The 20,697-nt window shown below is 31.2% G+C and overlaps 1 protein-coding gene across 3 annotated transcripts in view; it reads right to left on the bottom strand.

Moving 5' to 3' along the window:
- stw (laccase) overlaps positions 1–20,697 on the bottom strand; it is a 275,331-nt gene that overhangs the window by 69,483 nt on the left and 185,151 nt on the right. For all 3 annotated transcript variants that reach the window (XM_075309737.1, XM_075309738.1, XM_075309736.1), the window contains exon 3: positions 301–585. In XM_075309737.1, the coding sequence (XP_075165852.1) occupies positions 301–585 (285 nt within the window). The remainder of the gene's footprint in view (positions 1–300; positions 586–20,697) is intronic.

Genomic DNA, 20,697 nt, shown 5'->3' on the forward strand with positions numbered 1-20,697 from the left:
CATAACTTTTTTGGCGACGCTTTTTTGCTGGGATGTTATAGCAATTTTTATATAAAATTGTATCTTAAAAACTATGAAATAAACAAAATCCATTATCGTAAGTGTTATTTGCTACTCTGTATAAAAAAAAATATTAATTTAAATTACTGTGATCCTATTATCTTAACTCATGTTTCAAATACGTTTATAATTTAACAAAAATTATTCAAATAAAATGTTTAAAAAATCGTTTATCACAACTACAATGTTTTTTCTCTGCATAATATTGACGATTTACATTTCCAACTTCCTTTAACTTACCGGAATGTATTGCCCTGTTGAATGGGACACTGGGTAACAAATGGCACACCATCATAGTATTGTGAACCACGTTGCCAGATACCATGCCAATGGATAGTGACTTCCATGCCTTCCATATGATTTTCAACATCAACAACAACTTTGTCATTTTCACACACTTGTATACTTGGACCAGGTACCATACGATTAGATGTTAAAATACCACGCTCCACACCATCGGCTAAGACGCATTGACAGTGAGACCACACCGTGTTGGTGGCATTGGGTGTACAAACTTGGCAGGCACTGTAAAATGAAAAAAAAAAAAAAACAAAAATAAATGTGAAATCAAATGAAATGAAAACAATTAAATCAATCTAACTAACAAAAGGTGAGAAAAAATGGATTATGGAATTGACAAGAAGACTACAATCAAACTGTCTGAATGAATAAAAACTTCATATTATAAAAAAAAAAAATAATATGCGACTATAAAATAGGGTGGGTGTACAACATCTAATTAAGCAGTAGATACAAATCACAATTGTTAAATAAATTAATTGTATATCATATAGAGTAAGAGCACATATGCTCGATGTTGAGTATATGAAGCTGAAGGTCTGATTTCTATGTGAATTATACAAAAGTTTAATTGTTTATTTATGATAGAAAAAAATAATAAAATTAAAATTAATAACTATATACGGCCGTTAGTTCGGCCAGACCGAATCTTATGTATGCTCCACCATGGATTGCGTTGAATCTTCTACTAATGACTTGTCATCCACAATCGAATTACTTGGGTTGCGGTAACACTTGCCGATGGCAAGGTATCTTAAATCTTCCTAACACCGTCTTCTAAATTGTAAGTTAGTCCATACGCGGTATATATTAAACTAAAAAAGGCCGATTAAATACGTACATATATAATTCAGTTTGACAAAATTTTCTATAGAAATACAATTTTGACAAAATTTTCTACAAAAATAAAATTGTGACAAAATTTTCTATAGAAATAAAATTTTGACAAAAATTTCTATAGAAATAAAATTTTGATAAAATTTTCTATAGACGTAAAATGTTGACAAATTTTTCTATAGTAATAAAATTTTGACAAAATTTTCTATAGATATAAAATTTTGGTAGATTATTTTTGGCACGAGTGGCAATCAGATTATAAACCGATATGGACCAATTTTTGTGTGATTGGGTTCTATAGAAATAAGGTTAAAGTGGCAGCCCGATTAAGATTCAGGCTCACTTAGACTATTCAGTCCATTGTGTGTGTGTCTATAGAAATAAAATTTTGACAAAAAATTCTATAGAAATAAAAAATTGGCAAAATTTTCTATAGAAATAATTTTTTGACTAAATTTTCTATAGAAATAAAATTTTGATAAAATTTTCGATAGAAATAAAATTTTGACAAAATTTTCTATAGAAATAAAATTTTGGTAGATTATTTTTGGCTCGAGTGGCAATCATGATTATTAACCGATATGGATCAATTTTTGTGTAATTGGATATCGGCTATATTTAACTATAGTTCGGCATGGACCAATTTTGGCATGGTTTTTAGCGGCCATATGCTAGCGCAATGTAGCGAATTTCAACCGAATCTAATGAATTTTGCTCCTCCAAGAGGATTCGGAGGTAAAATCTGGGGATCGATTTATATGGGGGTAATATATAATTATGGACCGATATGGACCAATGGTTGTATGGTTATTATAGACCATATACTAACACCAGGTACCAAATTTCAACCGGATCGGATGAATTTTTCTCTTCCAAGAGGCTTCGGAGTTGAAATCTGGGGATCGGTTTATATGGGAGCTATATATAATTATGGACCGATGTGGACCAATTTTCGCATGGTTGTTAGATACCATGTACTTACAACTCTCACCAAATTTTAACCGGATCGAATGAATTTTGCTTTTCCAAGAGGCTCCGGAGTTCACATCTGGGGATCGGTTTATATGGGGGCTATATATAATTATGGACCGATATGGACAAATTTTTGCATTGTTGTTAGATACCATATTTATACTAACACCACGTACCAAATTTCAACCGTATCGGATGAAATTTGCTTTTCTAAGAGGCTCTGCAAGCCAAATCGGTTTATATGGGGGCTATACGTAAAAGTGGTCCAATATGGCTCATATGCAATACCATCCGACCTACATCAATAACAACTACCTCTGCCAAGATTCAACTCGATAGCTTGTTTCGTGCGGAAGTTAGCGTGATTTCAACAGACGGACGGACGGACATGAATAGATCGATCTCAGAATTTCACCCCGACCCAGAATATATATACTTTATGGGGTCTTAGAACAATATTTCGATGTGTTACAAACGGAATGACAACGTTAATATACCCCCATACTATGGTGGAGGTTTTAACAAAAATCAAATTAAAATTTTCTCAAAAAAAAAACAAGTATATACGGCCGTAAGTTCGGCCAGGCCGAATCTTATGTACCCTCCACCATGGATTGCGTAGGAACTTCTACTAAAGGCTGTCATCCACAATCGAATTACTTGGGTTGCGATAACACTTGCCGATGGCAAGGTATCGTAAAACTTTTTAACACTATCTTCTAAATTGTAAGTTAGCCCATACGGGGTATATATTAAACAAAAAAAGCCGATTAAATACGTATATAATCTAGTTTGACAAAATTTTCTATAGAAATAAAATTTTGACAAAATTTTCTATAGAAATGAAACCTTGACAAAATTTTCTATAGAAATGAAACCTTGACAAAATTTTCTATAGAAATAAAATTTTGACAAAATTTTCTATAGAAATAAAAATTTGACAAAATTTTCTATAGAAATAAAAACTTGACAACATTTTCTATAGAAATAAAATGTTGACAAAATTTTCTATGGAAGTAAAATGTTGACAAAATTTTCTATAGCAATACAATTTTGACAAAAATTTCTATAGAAATAAAATGTTGACAAAATTTTGTATAGAAACAAAATTTTGACAAAATTTTGTATAGAAATAAAATGTTGACAAAATTTTCTACAGAAATAAATTATTTACAAAATTTTCTATAGAAATAAAATTTTGACAAACATTTCTATAGAAATAAACTTTTGACAAAACTTTCTATAGAAATGAAATTTTAACAAAACTTTCTATAGTAATAAAATTTGACAAAATTTTCTATGGAAATAAAGTTTTGGTAGATTACAAAATTTTCTATAGAAATAAAATTTTGACAAAATTTTCTATGGAAATAAAATTTTGACAAACATTTGTATAGAAATAAACTTTTGACAAAACTTTCTGTAGAAATGAAATTTTGACAAAACTTTCTATAGTAATAAAGTTTGACAAAATTTTCTATGGAAATAAAGTTTTGGTAGATTATTTTTGGCGATATGGACCAATTTTTGTGTAATAAGTCATCGGCTATATATAACTAAAGACCGATATGGACCAATTTTTACATGGCTGTTAGAGGCCATATATTGACAAAATGTACCAAATTTCAACCGTATAGGATGACTTTTGCTCCTCCAAGAGGTTCCGGACGTCAAATCCGGGGACGGTTTATATGGGAACTATATATAATTATGGACCGATATGGACCAATTTTTGCATGGTTGTTAGAGACCATATACTAACACCATGTACCAAATTTCAACCGGATCGGATGAATTTTGCCCCTCCAAGAGGCTCCGGAGGTCAAATCTGGGGATCGGTTTATATGGGGGATATATGTAATTATGGACCGATATGGACCAATTTTTGCATGGTTGTTAAAAACCGTATACTAAGACCACGTACTAAATTTCAACCGCATCGGATGAATTTTGCTCCTCCAAGAGGCTCCGGTGGTCAAATCTGGGGATCGGTTTATATGGGAGCTATATATAATTATGGACCGATATGGACCAATTTTTGCAAGGTTGTTAGAGGCCGTATACTTACATCAGGTACCAAATTTCAACCGGATCGGATGAATTTTGCCCCTCCTAAAGTCTCCGGAGGTCAAATGTGGGGATCGGTTTATATGGGGGCTATACATAATTATGGGCCGATATGGACCAATTTTTGCATGGTTGTTAGAGACCATATACTAACATCAGATACCAAATTTCAATCGGATCGGATGAATTTTGCCCCTCCAAGAGGCTCCGGAGTTCAAGTCTGGGGATCGGTTTATATGGGGGCTATATATAATTATGGACCGATATGGACCAATTTTTGCATGGTTGTTAGAGACCGTATGCTAAGACCACTTACAAAATTTCAACCGGATCGGATGAATTTTGCTGCTCCGGGAGGCTCCCCAAGCCAAATTTGGGGATCGGTTTATATGGGGGCTATACGTAAACGTGGTCCGATATGGCCCATTTTCAATACCATCCGACCTACATCAATAACAACTACTTGTGCCAAGTTTCAAGTCGATAGCTCGTTTCGTTCGGAAGTTAGCGTGATTTCCACAGACGGACGGACAGCCGGACAGACGGACAGACGGATGGACGGACAGACGGACGGACGGACGGACATGCTTAGATCGACTCAGAATTTCACCACGACCCAGAATATATATACTTTATGGCGTCTTAGAGCAATATTTCGATGTGTTACAAACGGAATGACAAAGTTAATATACCCCCATCCTATGGTGGAGGGTATAAAAAAAAAAAAAAAAACAATAAATAAATTTTTTTCCTCTCTTCGAAGACATACGACTTTAATGGAGTCACACAAATAATTTCCAAAGCCAAGAGTAAGCGAGGTACTTAGATACACTGAAACAAATATTGTCGTGAAGTCAAAGATTTCATGTCTTTAAAATACGAATACAAATTTTGCTTGGCATAGAAGACGCATTTCTCTAAAATAAAGTTATTTTCCTTGTCCAAAAGTCGATAAACTTTTCAATGAAGTCGTATTGGCCTTATAATTAAGTGATTTGACTTAAAAATGGGTATCTTAACATGAAAGAAAAAATTTATAGGCTAAGGTCAACTTGACTTTAATAATTCAGAAAAGTTCTTTAAATTTAATGAAATTGTCTTTAAATATGTTGTCTTTTTGCATCTTGACTACAAATCAAAAAATCGTTCAAATATAGGACATGTTTTTCAAAACTTTATTTTAAAGAAGTTTTTTACTTCAAACATAGCATAATTTCTACTGGAAGTCGAGTCCTAATTTGGAAAATAAAGTTGCCGTTAACTCGTTTTTAAAGGACTGCTATCAAAGTCCGATCTTCATATCAAAAACGATATGAAGAAAAAAAGCTGAGAAAGCGAAAAATTAAAATTTGCTTCCTAGAAGCAAGTACACAAAACCTAAATTTAAAAGAGAATTGTGTCTTAAAAGTATCCTTACTTGTATTCTCCGCTTCTTTGGCTCGGAATCAATACCAAATTTTTTAAAGTAAAGACAAAATCTTTGGAAGCGAGTATGCTTTTTTTTTCAGTGTAGCAACCGCTCTTTTTGACTTGTTGTAATATTTGAATATGTTTAACAAATGAATCGACTATTGATTAGCGTCTATGTTTTATAAATAATAATAAATTTATAGATATAAATATATTGACATATTCTCTTGTACTTTTTCACCTTACTGTAACTTCCTCAAATTAATATTATTGTATTGCAAATAAGTGGTGTCTGCACTTGTCTAAACATCTTCAATTTGTGAATGTAACAAATTACTTGAATGTTTAACAATATTGTGGAAACTAGTAAGACTAATAAACGGTTCAAGCTGAAGCACCTGGTTGGCACTGTTGAACCCCCAAAAAAAAAAAAGAAGAAACCACCAAAAATATCAAAAAGATATCTAAAAAATAAATGAATAAGCATTAAACTACAACATCGTAGCTTGATATCTTCTAATAAAATTTTATTTAATTAAATTTGTAGCAAAATATTAGCACTGCAAATGAGTATGACTTTTCATTCCCCCTTTCTTTTGTTTCTTCCCTAACAATGAGAGTCACTGCATGCATTCGCTTTGTTAAGGCGTTAAAATTACCCCAGAAAATGATGTCGAATAAACTACTATGCGGCAAGCTAGTCAGGACGGTAATTGTAATTGTCTACTTTCACGCATCACGAGTATGCGGTGCTTGGTTTACTGCTGCTATTGGCTAAAAATTTGCAATGAATGAACACTTTTCTATAGAGGATTTCTGTTTATGAGTGTAGACAAGCCCCATATAGACCAGGGCCAGCCATTGTACTCACATAAACATTTATGTATGAAAACATTTGTATGTTTATTAGCAACATTTCACTTTATTGCATCAAACAATAAAATGCATTTTTATAATGTATTTCGTAGTTTTTTTTTCTCCACTCAATTTTTGTTTTAGTTTTCGTCATTCAATGTTTTAAGTTTTTATTATGAGAAAAATGAAATGATTTAATGAAAATCAAAAAGAAAATTATACAAAATTTGGACATTTGGACACGCGAAAGAAAATATTGTCGTAAGACCAAAGATTTCATGTCCTTAAAATGGGAATGCGGATTTTACTTAGCATAGAAGACACATTTCTCCGATATAAAGTAGTTTTCCTTGTCCAAAAGCATTTTTGTATATAATGCAAAAAAGCGTTCAAAAATAATTTCTAATTGAAGTCGAGTATGAATGTGGAAATTTATGTTGTCGTTAGCACGTTTTTAAAGAACTTTGAAAGCACATGATGGAAAAAGCAGAAAAACACTAATTAATTAAAATCTGTATCTTGGAATCAAGTACTCAAATTTAAAAGAGATTTGCGTCTTAAAGTTATCCTTACTTCAATTCTCCGTTTCTTTGGCTCGGAATCAATGCCAAAATTTTTGGAACCGGACACGATTTTTTTTTGAGTGTATTACAAAAGAAAACAATTTCTTAATAGTAACTAAATAGTTTTCTTTTATTTTATCTATTGTGTAAAATTTTTAATCTTTAATTACAATATGTAATTATTGTCTCTTTTTGTTTCGTTCCGAACCGCCAATTTGCATTCGTTTAGGGTTTGTCCTAATTACTATGGAGAGAACAAAGAAAACAACGAAAGACTTAAGACACAAACTAAAGTAATTTTGTACAATAGCCTAAGGCATCTTCGCATAAAACACACATCAGATATTTTATTGTTTTATCGAAGTAGAGCGACAGTATTATAATTGTTTGTATTACCATCTGTTTCACAGAATGTTGCGTAAAGGGTTGGGATGCAATATATTGTGGATTCAGAGGCATATAGACTATCAAAATTGTATTTCTATATAAAATTTTGTCAAAATTTTATTTCTATAGAAAATTTTCTCAAATTTTTTTGCTATAGAAAATTTTCTCAAATTTTTTTTTTCTATAGAAAATTTTATCAAAATAAAATTTTTATAGAAAATTTTGTCAAAATTTTATTTCTATAGAAAATTTTGTCAACATTTTTATAATATAGAAAATTTTGTCAAAATTTAATTTCCATAAAAAATTTTGTCAAAATTTTATTTTTATAGAAAATTTAGTCAAAATTTTATTTCTAAGAAAATTTCGTCAAAATTGTATTTCCATAAAAAATTTTGTCAAAATTATATTTCTATAGAAAATCTAGCCAAAATTTTATTTCTACGAAAATTGTGTTAAAATTTTATTTTCATAAAAAATTTTGTCAAAATTTTATTTCATTTCATGTTAGCCTGATACCGAAACAGGCAATTGACGTCCAAATGCATTATATCTAATTATACAATTATTTTTCGAGCTTTATGGACAGATATAGATTAAGGAGCATGGTTAATAGAGCCATTGAAAAGAAAACGCCAGATACAAATCTATACATGCCTGGACTGGAACCGAAACATGTACAGTCCAGGCGTCTATAGATTTGTATCTGGCGTTTTCTTTTCAATGGCTCTATTAACCATGTTCCTTAATCTATATCTGTCCATAAAGCTCGAAAAATAATTGTATAATTAGATAAAATTTTATTTCTATAGAAAATTTTGTCAAAATTTTATTTCTACAGATAATTTTGTCAAAATTTTATTTCTACAGAAAATTTTGTCAAAATTTTATTTCTATAGAAAATTTTGTCAAAATTTTATTTCTATAGAAAATTTTGTCAAAATTTTATTTCTATAGAAAATTTTGTCAAAATTTTATTTCTATACAAAATTTTATCAAAATTTAATTTCCATAACAAATTTTGTCAAAATTTTATTTCTAAGAAGATTTTGTTAAAATTTTATTTCCATAAAAAAATTTGTCAAAATTTTATTTCTATAGAAAATGTTGTCAAAATTTTATTTCTATAGAAAATTTTGTCAACATTTTATTTCTATAAAAAATTTTGTCAACATTTTATTTCTATAGAAAATTTTGTCAAAATTTTATTTCTATAGAAAATTTTGTCAAAATTTTATTTCTATAGAAAATTTTGTCAAAGTTTATTTCATCATTGTTGTTGTTTTTTGATTTCAGCTTAAAACCATGCATTGACTAAACTACAAGTGTAGCTTAACCAACAGAGGAAAAGGTTCCGAAGCGTGCGTCCATCCAACCATCTTGCAGTCTATAGGGCTTTGTCCAAATAAATTTGGCAAACATTCTTTTCCTCTGTTGGTTAAGCTACACTTGTAGTTTAGTCAATGCATGGTGTTAAGCTGAAATCAAAAAACAACAACAACGATTAAAGGCAAAAAACACAACAATAACAAAACAAAACGAATAAAAACAAGTATATACGGCCGTAAGTTCGGCCATGCCGAATCTTATGTACCCTCCACCATGGATTGCGTAGAAACTTCTACGAAAGACTGTCATCCACAAGTTTCAACTCACTCGGATGAAATTTGCTCCTCCAAGAGGCTCCAAAACCAAATCTCGGGATCGGACTGAAATGGACCACTTTTGGCATGGTTGTTAAATATCATATACTACCACCACGTACCAAATTTCAACCAGATCGGATGAATTTTGCTTCTCCAAAAGGCACCGGAGGTCAAATCTGGTTATTTTTAATGGGAGCTATATATAATTATGGACTGATAGGAACCAATTCCTGCATGGTTGTTGGATACCATATACTAACATCACGTACCAAATTTCAACCGAATAGGAAGAATTTTGCTCTTTCAAGATGCTCCGGAGGTCAAATCTGGGGATCGGTTTATAAGGGGGCTATATATAATTATGGACCGATATGGACCAATTTTTGCATGGTCATTAGAGACCATATACTAACATCATGTACCAAATTTCAGCCGGGTCGGATGAAATTTGCTTTTCTTAGAGGCTCTGCAAGCCAAATCGGGGGATCGGTTTATATGGTGGCTATATATAATTATGGACCGATGTGGACCAATTTTTGCAGGGTTGTTAGAGACCATATACTAACAGAATGTACCAAATTTCAGCCGGATCGGATGAAATTTGCTTCTCTTGGAGGCTTCGCAAGCTAAATCGGGGGATCGGTTTATATGGGGGCTATATATAATTATGGACCGATGTGGACCAATTTTCGCATGGTTGTTAGAGACCATGTACTAACACCATGTGCAAATTTCAGCCGGATCGGATGAAATTTGCTTCTCTTAGAGGCATCGGAAGCCAAATTTGGGGGTCCGTTTATATGGGGGCTATACGTAAAAGTGGACCGATATGGCCCATTTGCAATACCATCCGACCTACATCAATAACAACTACTTGTGCCAAGTTTCAAGTCGATAGCTTGTTTCGTTCGGAAGTTAGCGTAATTTCAACAGACGGTCAGATCGACTCAGAATTTCACCACGACCCTGAATGTATACTTTATGGGGTCTTAGATCAATATTTCGATGTGTTACAAACGGAATGATGTTCGATGTGTTACAAACGGAATGGGGAAGCACGCTCAAAATAAACCCAGCCAACTGCACTCAAATCGATGATTTGACGGTGGCAAAGGAAAAGAGATATGTTTGTACGAATTTATTTATACTGATGAGGAATGTGGTAATTCCGAAACGTGCGTCCATCCAACCATCTTGCAGTCTATAGGGCTTTGCCCAAATAAATTTGACAAACATTCTTTTCCTCTGTTGGTTAAGCAACACTTGTAGTTTAGTCAATGCAAGGTTTTAAGCTGAAATCAAAAAACAACAACATTGACTAAAGGAAAAAACCAACAATAACAAAACAATACGAATGAATTTTATATTTCTATAGAAAATTTTGTCAAATATTTATTCCTATAGAAATTTTTGTCAAAATTTTATTGCTATATAAAATTTTGTCAAAATTGTATATCTATTGAAAATTTTGTCAAAATTTTATTTCTATAGAAAGTTTTGACAAAATTTTATTTCTATAGAAAATTTTTTTTTTCTATAGAAAATTTTGTCAAAGTTCTATTTCTATAGAAAATTTTGTCAAAATTTTATTTCCATAAATTTTTTTTTTTTTTAATTTTATTTGTATAGAAAATCTAGTCAAAATTTTATTTATTTTTGTCAAAATTGTATTTCTGTTGAAAATTTTGTCAAAATTGTATATCTATTGAACATTTTGTCAAAATTTTATTTCTATAGAAAATTTTGTCAACATTTTATTTCTATAGAAAATTTTGTCATGGGGAATTTGGTCGAAGAATAAATGTGAATTTTGAACAATTTAATGATTTTGAAGGATATTGGATAGCAAAAACCAGTTGGAAATATATTAGTTTTTTTTTTTTGACTTCAAGTCTTTTTGATTATTAAAGACAGTGATGGAATTATTAACTTTTAGACAAAATCGTTGTTGAATTCCTCTATATCTCCTTTGAATATTACTGACCTTATAGAGTTTTCAGAATTTTATTAATGCAAAATTAATAACCTCAATCAATAAAATACGAATATTACTAATAAATATATTTTCTTCATATATAAACAATGGATTTGTTGAACAATCAGTTCAGTTTATTCGAAGATAATATTTATTAATGGTCTGTTTGATGGATATGATTTTTATACCATAATTGCCGCACAACAAAGCCCTGATCGATATTATTAATGATCATTGATTAAAGGCGATTCAAATGTGATTTTTATTGAACTCCTACACCACTACATAATAATCGAGTTAACACCAACAAATTCACTCATAGCTGACGGCAATAAAACTATTATAAAGGTAAATCAGATAACGTATCAAAACCACAATGGGAAAGATAAGTGTCCATTTAAATAGTTTTGATTAACGGCACTTTGACTAAATACTATAAAATATATTTTTTCTCTGTATTGAAACGATAAAACAAATTGAGGTTGGTGACGACGAATTGATGGAGAGAAAGACATCAAAGGATAGAACGGCCGAGAATGTAATTCTGACTCTAAATACAATATATCTAGGTTGAATATTTTAGCGGAAGTTATAGTTATTATTTCGTGGTTTAGGGTACTAGCTCAAAATATTGGATATTTCACACTCACGTAGACTATTCAGTCCATTGTGATACCATTGTGTTAGTTTATGTCTTCTAACAACCATACAAAAATTGTTCCATATAGGCTATAATCATATATAGACCCGATCACCCGATTAGACTTCTGCAAGATAATGATAAGAAGTTTTAACATATCATGCCATTGGCGACTGTACACAGAAAGAAATATCTCCAAAAATATTTCCAATTAAAAAGTTGATTGAATTAGCCTTTTAATCAAACGAGAAACATTAAGTCCATGAGTTCCTTCCGAGTTTGATTAAGTCAGTTAAATAATTGTGGACATTTTTAAAATTTTTAATTAATTTATTTGAAAAAAATTTTTAATCAAACTACAAATATTAAGTCAGTTGAGAAGTGTTTGAAAGTAGTTACTTTTCAACCAAAATAGTAATTGAGGTTTGCAATCAACATCAATTAATTTTTTAATGGAATCAATTAAACAATTAATTTAAATTTGCTAATGAAATCAATTAATTTTTTAATCAGGCATTGTTTTGATCTATTTTTCAACATTTATTGAACGGTATTATTTAATATCCCCACAATACAGTTAGTTTAAGTGATCTTTCACAAATTGCCTTTTATCTTTAAGCTTTTTTTGTTTGATTGAGATATGATTTTATTACCGTTGATGACCTGTCTTAAATATTTCATTCAGTGACGATTTATATCCATACATAACATTTATAAGTTACGCTTATCATTGTAAAATAACTATCTCATTAAAACTAAATGCAAATTAACTGGCTAAATTTTAACATCTTCTCCATACTAATATTTTCAAGTTTTTTTTTTAAGTCTTTTGTTTTGATGTGGAAACACATTGCACTCTCGAACTCTAATGCATGTATGCATATATATTTCAGTTTTATTTCATAAAATTTCACTTTCATTTACAATTTTTTCTCCCCATTTTTGTATATGAAAAAATACCACACACAAAACATCATCACTTGGAGACAATAAACATTCACTGCGGAAACTGAGGTAATATGATGGGAAAGTCAATTTATTAGACATATAAACAGTAAATGGAATACCTTGGCATACAACGCATATTTAAGCATATCATAAATGAAAAAAATAAAAATTAGTTTATAAAACCGCATAAATACAATTAGAGATGAATTACAAAGACCAACTTTACAATATCCTAACAGAAACTTTATCACAAGTGTTTTGTAGCTTGATTTTATTTTCGGTCGATGGCTATGGAGGACTCTAGAGACTTTTGGTGTATTAACCCAATCAGATAGTCATTATCATTATTATCGTCATCATCTTTGTTGTATTTATTATTGTAACATAAAGGCCTACGAAGCCTCCAAATCATTGGTTTCACAGAGCAATAATACCACAAATTTTGATTGAAGTTGAAAACCGCATCCAAATATGAGATAATATGCAATATGGTTAAATATGCATTGACCATTTCCTATTAATGTAAATTTAACAATTTCTGTGTGGATGAATTATTTTTATGCGTGATTGATCATCGTTAAGGTTAATGACATGTGCTTAACTAATATGCGAAAAACGTTTTCTTTTCGTAACGTCATAAAACAAGAGCAACATTTTAAATAACATTGTAAACTTTCTATAGCCTTTAAGTTGTAAAAACAATGTTATATCAAAAATCACAATGGACTGAATAGTCTAAGTGAGCCTGAAATTTAATCGAGCTGCCACTTTAACCTAACCATCAAAAACCAGTAAGGAAAGTCTGAAGTCGACCGGACAAATTTATAGATCATTTTTGATACCATCTCATATTCTTCAAATTTCTTGGGTGATACACGCAAAGAAAACAAAAAAACGTTTAGAAAACTTGTACCGAAAACGTTTTTCTCTTTTTTCTCTTTTTTAGAGTTTTTTTGAATTTTTTCGAAAGTTGTAAACTTTTATCATCAAAAAATTTGTTTGTTACAAAATTTTTATTTTTTTCAATAAAAAAATATATTTGGAACAAAAACTAGTCCATTTCGTTTATATCAAGCCCTATTCTTTTCTGACATTAAGTCTTTAATAAGACACATTTTACAGTTTCATAGTAAAAATTTAAATAAACAATTTTACTTTTTGAATTAGTTTTTTTCACATCCAGCAAAAGAATGAACGTTTATCAAAAACAGTACAGGCTACAGTAGCTGTTTTCAAGATTTGATCATAGTAATCTAATCTTGAGATAATATTGTACCTTATGGTGAGGCTTAGTAGCTTTCGAACCACCCTCGAATAAGGCTACAAAAGTCGAAGATTTGAATTTTCTTCTTTCGAGTCAAATCTTCGACTAATCAAGTTTCTAAAGACTCTAAAAGTCGAATTAGATTTCAAAAAGAACTCATAAAAAGTCTAAAGTAGAAACGTCAACTGGACCAATTTGAGGTATAGCCCCTATATAAACCGATCCCCCAATGTGACTTTTGAAATTTGGTGCGTTGTTTATGTCTTCTAACATCCATACAAAAATTGTTCCATATCAGCCAATAATCATGTATGTTGAACATCTTGTCGGAATCTTCCGAACATATCTAGAATATATGTAAAAAAAAACACTTTCGGTGTTCGGTCGAAGCAGGGATTTAACCCACGACCCTTGGGATCGAACCCAAGCCGGACGTACTAACCATTGTTCCACGGTGCCCAACTAAATGTATGTTTCTGTTAAATAAAGTGTGTTTAATCGGCTCGTGGGCGCCGAAAACGATGCTATATAATTATAACTGTTTGACTGTTGATGACAATAACAGCTACGTAGACCTACAAATTGTTTGGTCCGCGGTTCGATTCTCCGTCCAAGCGAAAGGTAAACTTTTTAAAAATTTATAAAATCGAATAATTTCTTCTGCATGGTTTGTATTACAGAAAGAGGTGCTAAGAACTAGAAAAAAACTTGTGGAAGTGAGAAAGATGTTAGGGAAAATGCAATTAGTCAGAAAATATTGTTTTTTGAGTTAGTCTTTATGAAATTGTTTTTACATTCTGGAAAAGAATAAACGTTTATCACACAAAGTATATACTCTTCTTCCACAGTTCCTTACAGCAAAAAGCAAATGAGAAACGATCTTTGTTTGTCAAAAATTTCGTTTGCGAGGAAAGAATTATTTTTTTGCGTGTATATATAAATGTTTATGACCTCACATAAATGTATTTAAATGTGAAGCGATTGGACAAAATGTTTTTAGACTTCTATGAAAATTCTAGACTGAAATTTTATATCGGCCAATGCCTTGGGTCAAAGCACCATGTTAGGAAAAAAAAATTGGGAAATATTTAAATATAAATCCATCGTTATGCAATTTTCGCAAAAGTGCATTTGTATTTGAGGTATAGGAAAATTTGAGTCATTTTTTCACTTAGCAGTGGCGATGTTACAAGGACAACATGGATATTTTTGCCACTTTTGCCCAAATCGGAAAAACATATATATGGGAGCAATATCTAGATCTGAACTGATTACAACCAAAATTGGCAGGCACAGTAAAAATGCTAATTCTACTCTCTGTGCCAAATTGCACATTAATCGAAGTAAAACTCTGGTTTCGGGAGTCATATAAATGCATATCGGGCGAAAGATATTTATGAGAGCTATACCTAAAAATTAACCGATTTCTTCAAAAATCGATAGGATTCCATTCTGACTCAAAACACGTACTTGTGCCAAATTTGAAGTCGATGCGACCTAGTCTTTGATCACACAAATGTGTTCACAGATAGATGAATATGATGAGATCGACTTAGGGACCCACCCTGAGCATTATTGCAATATTTTAGTTTTAATAGGTCCATTTGTTTTCGTGCTCGAAACTAAACTAAAAGTAAATTTCCAGATTTTACTTATCGTACTCATTCGAATAATGGGGTTAAACATATGCCAGAATTTAGATTTTAAATCAAGGATTTGAAATTAATCATAATTTTCTTGCACGCGTACGCGAGATGTTAAAAATTTCTCTAGAACTCAAACAAAAATGGTTACTATAAATAGTCCATATTTGGAAACTTCAAATTTAACTTCAGGAAGCGTTTTAGTTGAAATGATCTTCTTGACGTAGCATGTTTCTTAAAATCCACCTGAAATTCTATATATTTGAAAGTAACCCGCTGCTACGAGAGGGTGGTGGTTATTAATGATTCGGCCCGGCTGAATTTACTTGCTAGGAAACTAAAATTTATCCAATATTAAAAATGTATTTCTTTAAAATATTTTTCAAAAATTTACATAATACTAAGGAATTTTCATAATATTAAGGAAAAATTTCTTTGAATTAATAAAATTTTAATCAAAAGAAAGTTTATAATCTTTTTTGTTTCATTAAATCTGGGACACAAATCTTTGAAGTTTGCACTGTCGACTTTAACGGTTGAAATCACGCTAACTTCCGAACGAAACAAGCTATCGACTAATAGTTGTTATTGGTGTAGGTCGGATGGTATTGCAAATGGGCCATATCGGACCACTTTTACGTACAGCCCCCACATAAACCGACGCTCAGATTTGGCTTGCGGAGCCTCTTGGAGGAGCAAAAATCCATCCGATCCGGTTGAAATTTGGTACATGGTGTTAGTATAAGCTCTCTAATAACTATGCAAAAATTGGTCCACATCGATTCACAATTATATATAGCCCCCATATAAACCGATCCCCAGATTTGGCTTGCGGAGCCTCTAAGAGAAGCAAATTTCATTCGATCCGGCTGAAATTTGGTACATGGTGTAAGTATATGCTCTCTAATAACTATGCAAAAATTGATCCACATCGGTCCATAATTATATATAGCCCCCATATAAACCGATCCCCAGTATTGACCTCCGGAGCCTCGTGGATGAGCAAAATTCATTCGATTGGATTGAAATTTGGTACGTGGTGTTAGTATATGGTCTCTAATAACTATGCAAAAATTGATCCATATCGGTCCATAATTTTATGTAGCCCCATTTAAAGCGATCATCAGATTTGACCGCCGGAGCTCTTGGAGGAGCAAAATTCATCCGATCCGGTTGAAATTTGGTACGTGGTGAAATTTGGGACATTGCGCTAGTATAAGACCATGCCAAAATTGGTCCATATCGGTCTATAGTTATATATAGCCGATCCGCAAAAATAATCTACCATTTGTATAGAAAATTTTGTCACAATTTTATTACTATAAAAATTTTGTCAAACTTTTATTACTATAAAAATTTTGTCAAAATTTTATTGCTATAAAAAGTTTTGTCAAAATTTTTTCAAGATTTTATTTCTGTAGAAAATTTTGTCAAAATTTTATTTGTATAGAAAATTTTGTCAAAATTTTATTACTATAGAAAATGTTGTCAACATTTTATTACTATAAAAAATTTTATTACTTTAACAATTTTGTCAACATTTCAGTACTATACAAAATTTTGTCAAGATTTTTTTTCTATAGAAAATTTTGTCAAAATTATATTTCTATAGAAAATTTTGTCAAAATTGTATTTCTATAGAAAATTTTGTCAAACTGAATTATATACGTATTTAATCGGCCTTTTTTGTTTAATATATACCCCGTATAGACTACACAATTACAATTGAGAAGGCGTCGTTAAGAAGTTTTAAGATACCTTTTCATCGGCAAGTGTTACCGCAACACAAGTAGTTCGATTGTTGATGACAGATTTTAGTACTAGTTTCTATGCAATCCATGGTGGAGGGTACATAAGATTCGGCCTGGCCGAACTTATGGTATATATTTGTTTTTAATTAAATTAACTAACTGAGATATTGAATCTTGAGGATTTTAGCTTTTTGTTAAAGCTTTTTTAAGTTAGAAAAGATTTTTACTGGCATTTTAATTTATAAACTGTAATTTTTTACGTGAATAGCTTTGTGGATATATTATAAATGAGAATTAATATAAAAGAAATGAGATCTGTATCCTAGATTTAAAGATAAATAGCTTCCTAAAAAATGTATTTATTATAAAGGAGTCGCATCGTTGTGGAAGTAGCTCTTTTGTGGAATGTCAAAATCGAAATTTAAGGCCTGCAGATAAAGTTTGCTTAACTAAAGTAACATCCTAACATCATTGAAGAAAATATTTTTAAAACTAACAAAAGTACTAATCTTTTGAAGTAAAGTAAATTTTCCTCAAACTTATGAAAAACTTTTTTTGAGTTAAAGAAATAACCTTTAATTATAAAAAAGGCTTAATTATTAGCTACGATTTTCTTTAAAGATGTGGCATCTTTGGTTTAAGGTTTTGGTTTTTTTTAATAAGGGGAATATTTTTGGTTAATATATGTTATAAATATAACGAAAGAGCCTAAATTTAAAGCTAGATACCTGCCTTCAAAATGGCTTGGGATTAATACGGAAATCCTCAACAAAAGGTCAAAATCTATGGATCCATGTAAACTTGGTTATGAGTGACTATTTTGAAATGTCGTGTAACGGGTATTTTGAATTCACCAGAATTGTTGTGAGTCGCGAGAATTGTGGAAAGTCTTGAATTATTTCCGAGCGTGTCGTAGACCTTCGCTTAAGAGTACTTCATAAAAAAATTTCTTTTGCCAAATTAAAATTTCCAACTTTCATTTAATATCATCTTATATAAAAACAGAGATCCATGGTTTTGAAAATAAATCATTTTATGTGAGTGGCATATTTGTAATTTACATTAATTTCTATGCATTTGTCATGTGCTCTGCCCATTCAATGTTTCAGCATTGCAACGCTTCCTTAAACTGAGCCATGATAAAATATGAAAGAGACCAATTTGTATAGACAAACAGATATCCATTACACAAAGCTGATGGCCAGGCGGCCGCCATGTCTATACTATGTTCAAATAACTACAATGTATGCGAAAGTAGCCGTTTATTTATCCATTCATCCGTCCGTCCGTCCATCCGTCTGCTAAGCAATTTTATAATTTTCCATCTTTTAGCCCATAGCGTTCATAATTTGTGCTTCTTATTATTATCATGTCAAACTCGTATAGACCAGCTTAAATATTGGCATATCAGCTAAACAAAGTTATGGTTGGCCCACTGTTATGGAATAGCGTTTGTCGTGGACTTCCATAAAGCCCATCATAAGCAAATGCCTCGTTTTTCTTTTCATTCATATTTTATTTTGTGTCGAGGATAGTTTTCTTTTGTTTCTATTCGAATACACATTTAAGGTGTCGGTATAATTTGCCATAATAAATATTTAAAATAAATTATATGATATATGACTGCTGCTGCACCATTATATTACAAAGAAAGGACTGAAAAAATGTCCATCAACCGGCATATAATACAGTACTTGGTATTGTTTATACCTCTTAGAAATTGTATTGAATTTCGCCCATAGTTTGCTTTCTTGTTAGTTAGACTCATATACTTATATATGGTCAAATAAACATAAGGCAGATATTTTCAACAATGATCATATTTTTTATACACTGAAAAAAAAAAATACTCAGTCCATTGTGATAGGATGAGTGGTGAACTTCTCTCCTATCAATGAGTGCTGATCGATTCCATTTAAGATCAATGCCAAGGGACCTCCTTTTTGCAGCCGAGTCCGAACGGCGTTTCGCATAGTGGTGCAGCCACTTAGAGAAGCTTTGAGACCACCACTGAAAATTTGTTGGTGTTTGGTCGAAATTTGGGCAAACTACCCAGCAAAAACAAGTATATACGGCCGTAAATTCGGCCAGGCCGAATCTTATGTACCCTCCACCATGGATTGCATAGAAACTTGTACTAAAGACTGTCATCCACAATCGAATTACTTGGGTTGCGGTAGCACTTGTCGATGGCAAGGTATCTTAAAAATGCTTAACACCGGCTTCTCAATTGTAAGTTAGTCCATACGGGGATATATATTAAACAAAAAAAACTATTAAATAAGTTTGACAAATTTTTCTATAGAAATAAAATTTTGATAAAATTTTCTATAGCAATAAAATTTTGACAAAATTTTCTATACAAATAAAATTTTGACAAAATTTTCTACAGAAATAAAATTTTTACAAAATTTTCTATAGAAATAAAATCTTGACAAAATTTTGTATAGCAATAAAATTTTTACAAAATTTTCTATAGAAATAAAATCTTGACAACATTTCCTATAGAAACAAATTTTTGATAAAATTTTCTACAGCAATAAAATTTTGACGAAATTTTCTATACAAATAAAATTTTGACAAAATTTTCTATAGAAATAAAATCTTGACAAAATTTTGTATAGCAATAAAATGTTGACAACATTTTGTATAGCAATAAAATTTTAACAAAATTTTTTATAAAAATAAAATCTTGACAAAATTTTCTATAGAAATAAAATTTTGACAAAATTTTCTATAAAAATAAAATCTTGACAAAATATTGTATAGTAATAAAATTTTGACAAAATTTACTATAGAAATGAAATTTTGGTAGATTATTTTTGGGGATCGGCTATATATAACTATAGACCGATATGGACCAATTTTGGCATGGTTGTTGGCGGCCATATACTAGCGCAATGTACCAAATTTCAACCGGATCGGGTGAATTTTGCTCTTCCAAGGGGCTCCGGAGTTCAAATCTGGGGGTCGGTTTATATGGGGGCTACATATAATTATGGACCGATATAGACCAATTCCTGCATTTTAGTTAGAGACCATATACTAACACCACGTACCAAATTTCAACCGAATCGGATGAATTTTGTAATTCCCTAAGGCTCCGGAGATCAAATATGGGGATCGCTTTATATGGGGGCTACATATAATTATGGACCGATGTGGACGAATTCTGTCATGATTGTTAGAGACCATATACTTACATCATATACCAACTTTCAGCCGGATCGGATGAAATTTGATTCTCTTAGAGGCTCCGCAAGCCAAATCGGGGGATCGGTTTATATGGGGGCTATATATAAATATGGACCGATGTGAACCAAATTTTGCACAGTTGTTAGAGACCATATACTTACACCATGTACCAAATTTCAACCGG

This window comes from Haematobia irritans, chromosome 5 (genome assembly GCF_050003625.1).
Source record: "Haematobia irritans isolate KBUSLIRL chromosome 5, ASM5000362v1, whole genome shotgun sequence".
In the NCBI taxonomy this organism is placed as follows: domain Eukaryota; kingdom Metazoa; phylum Arthropoda; class Insecta; order Diptera; family Muscidae; genus Haematobia; species Haematobia irritans.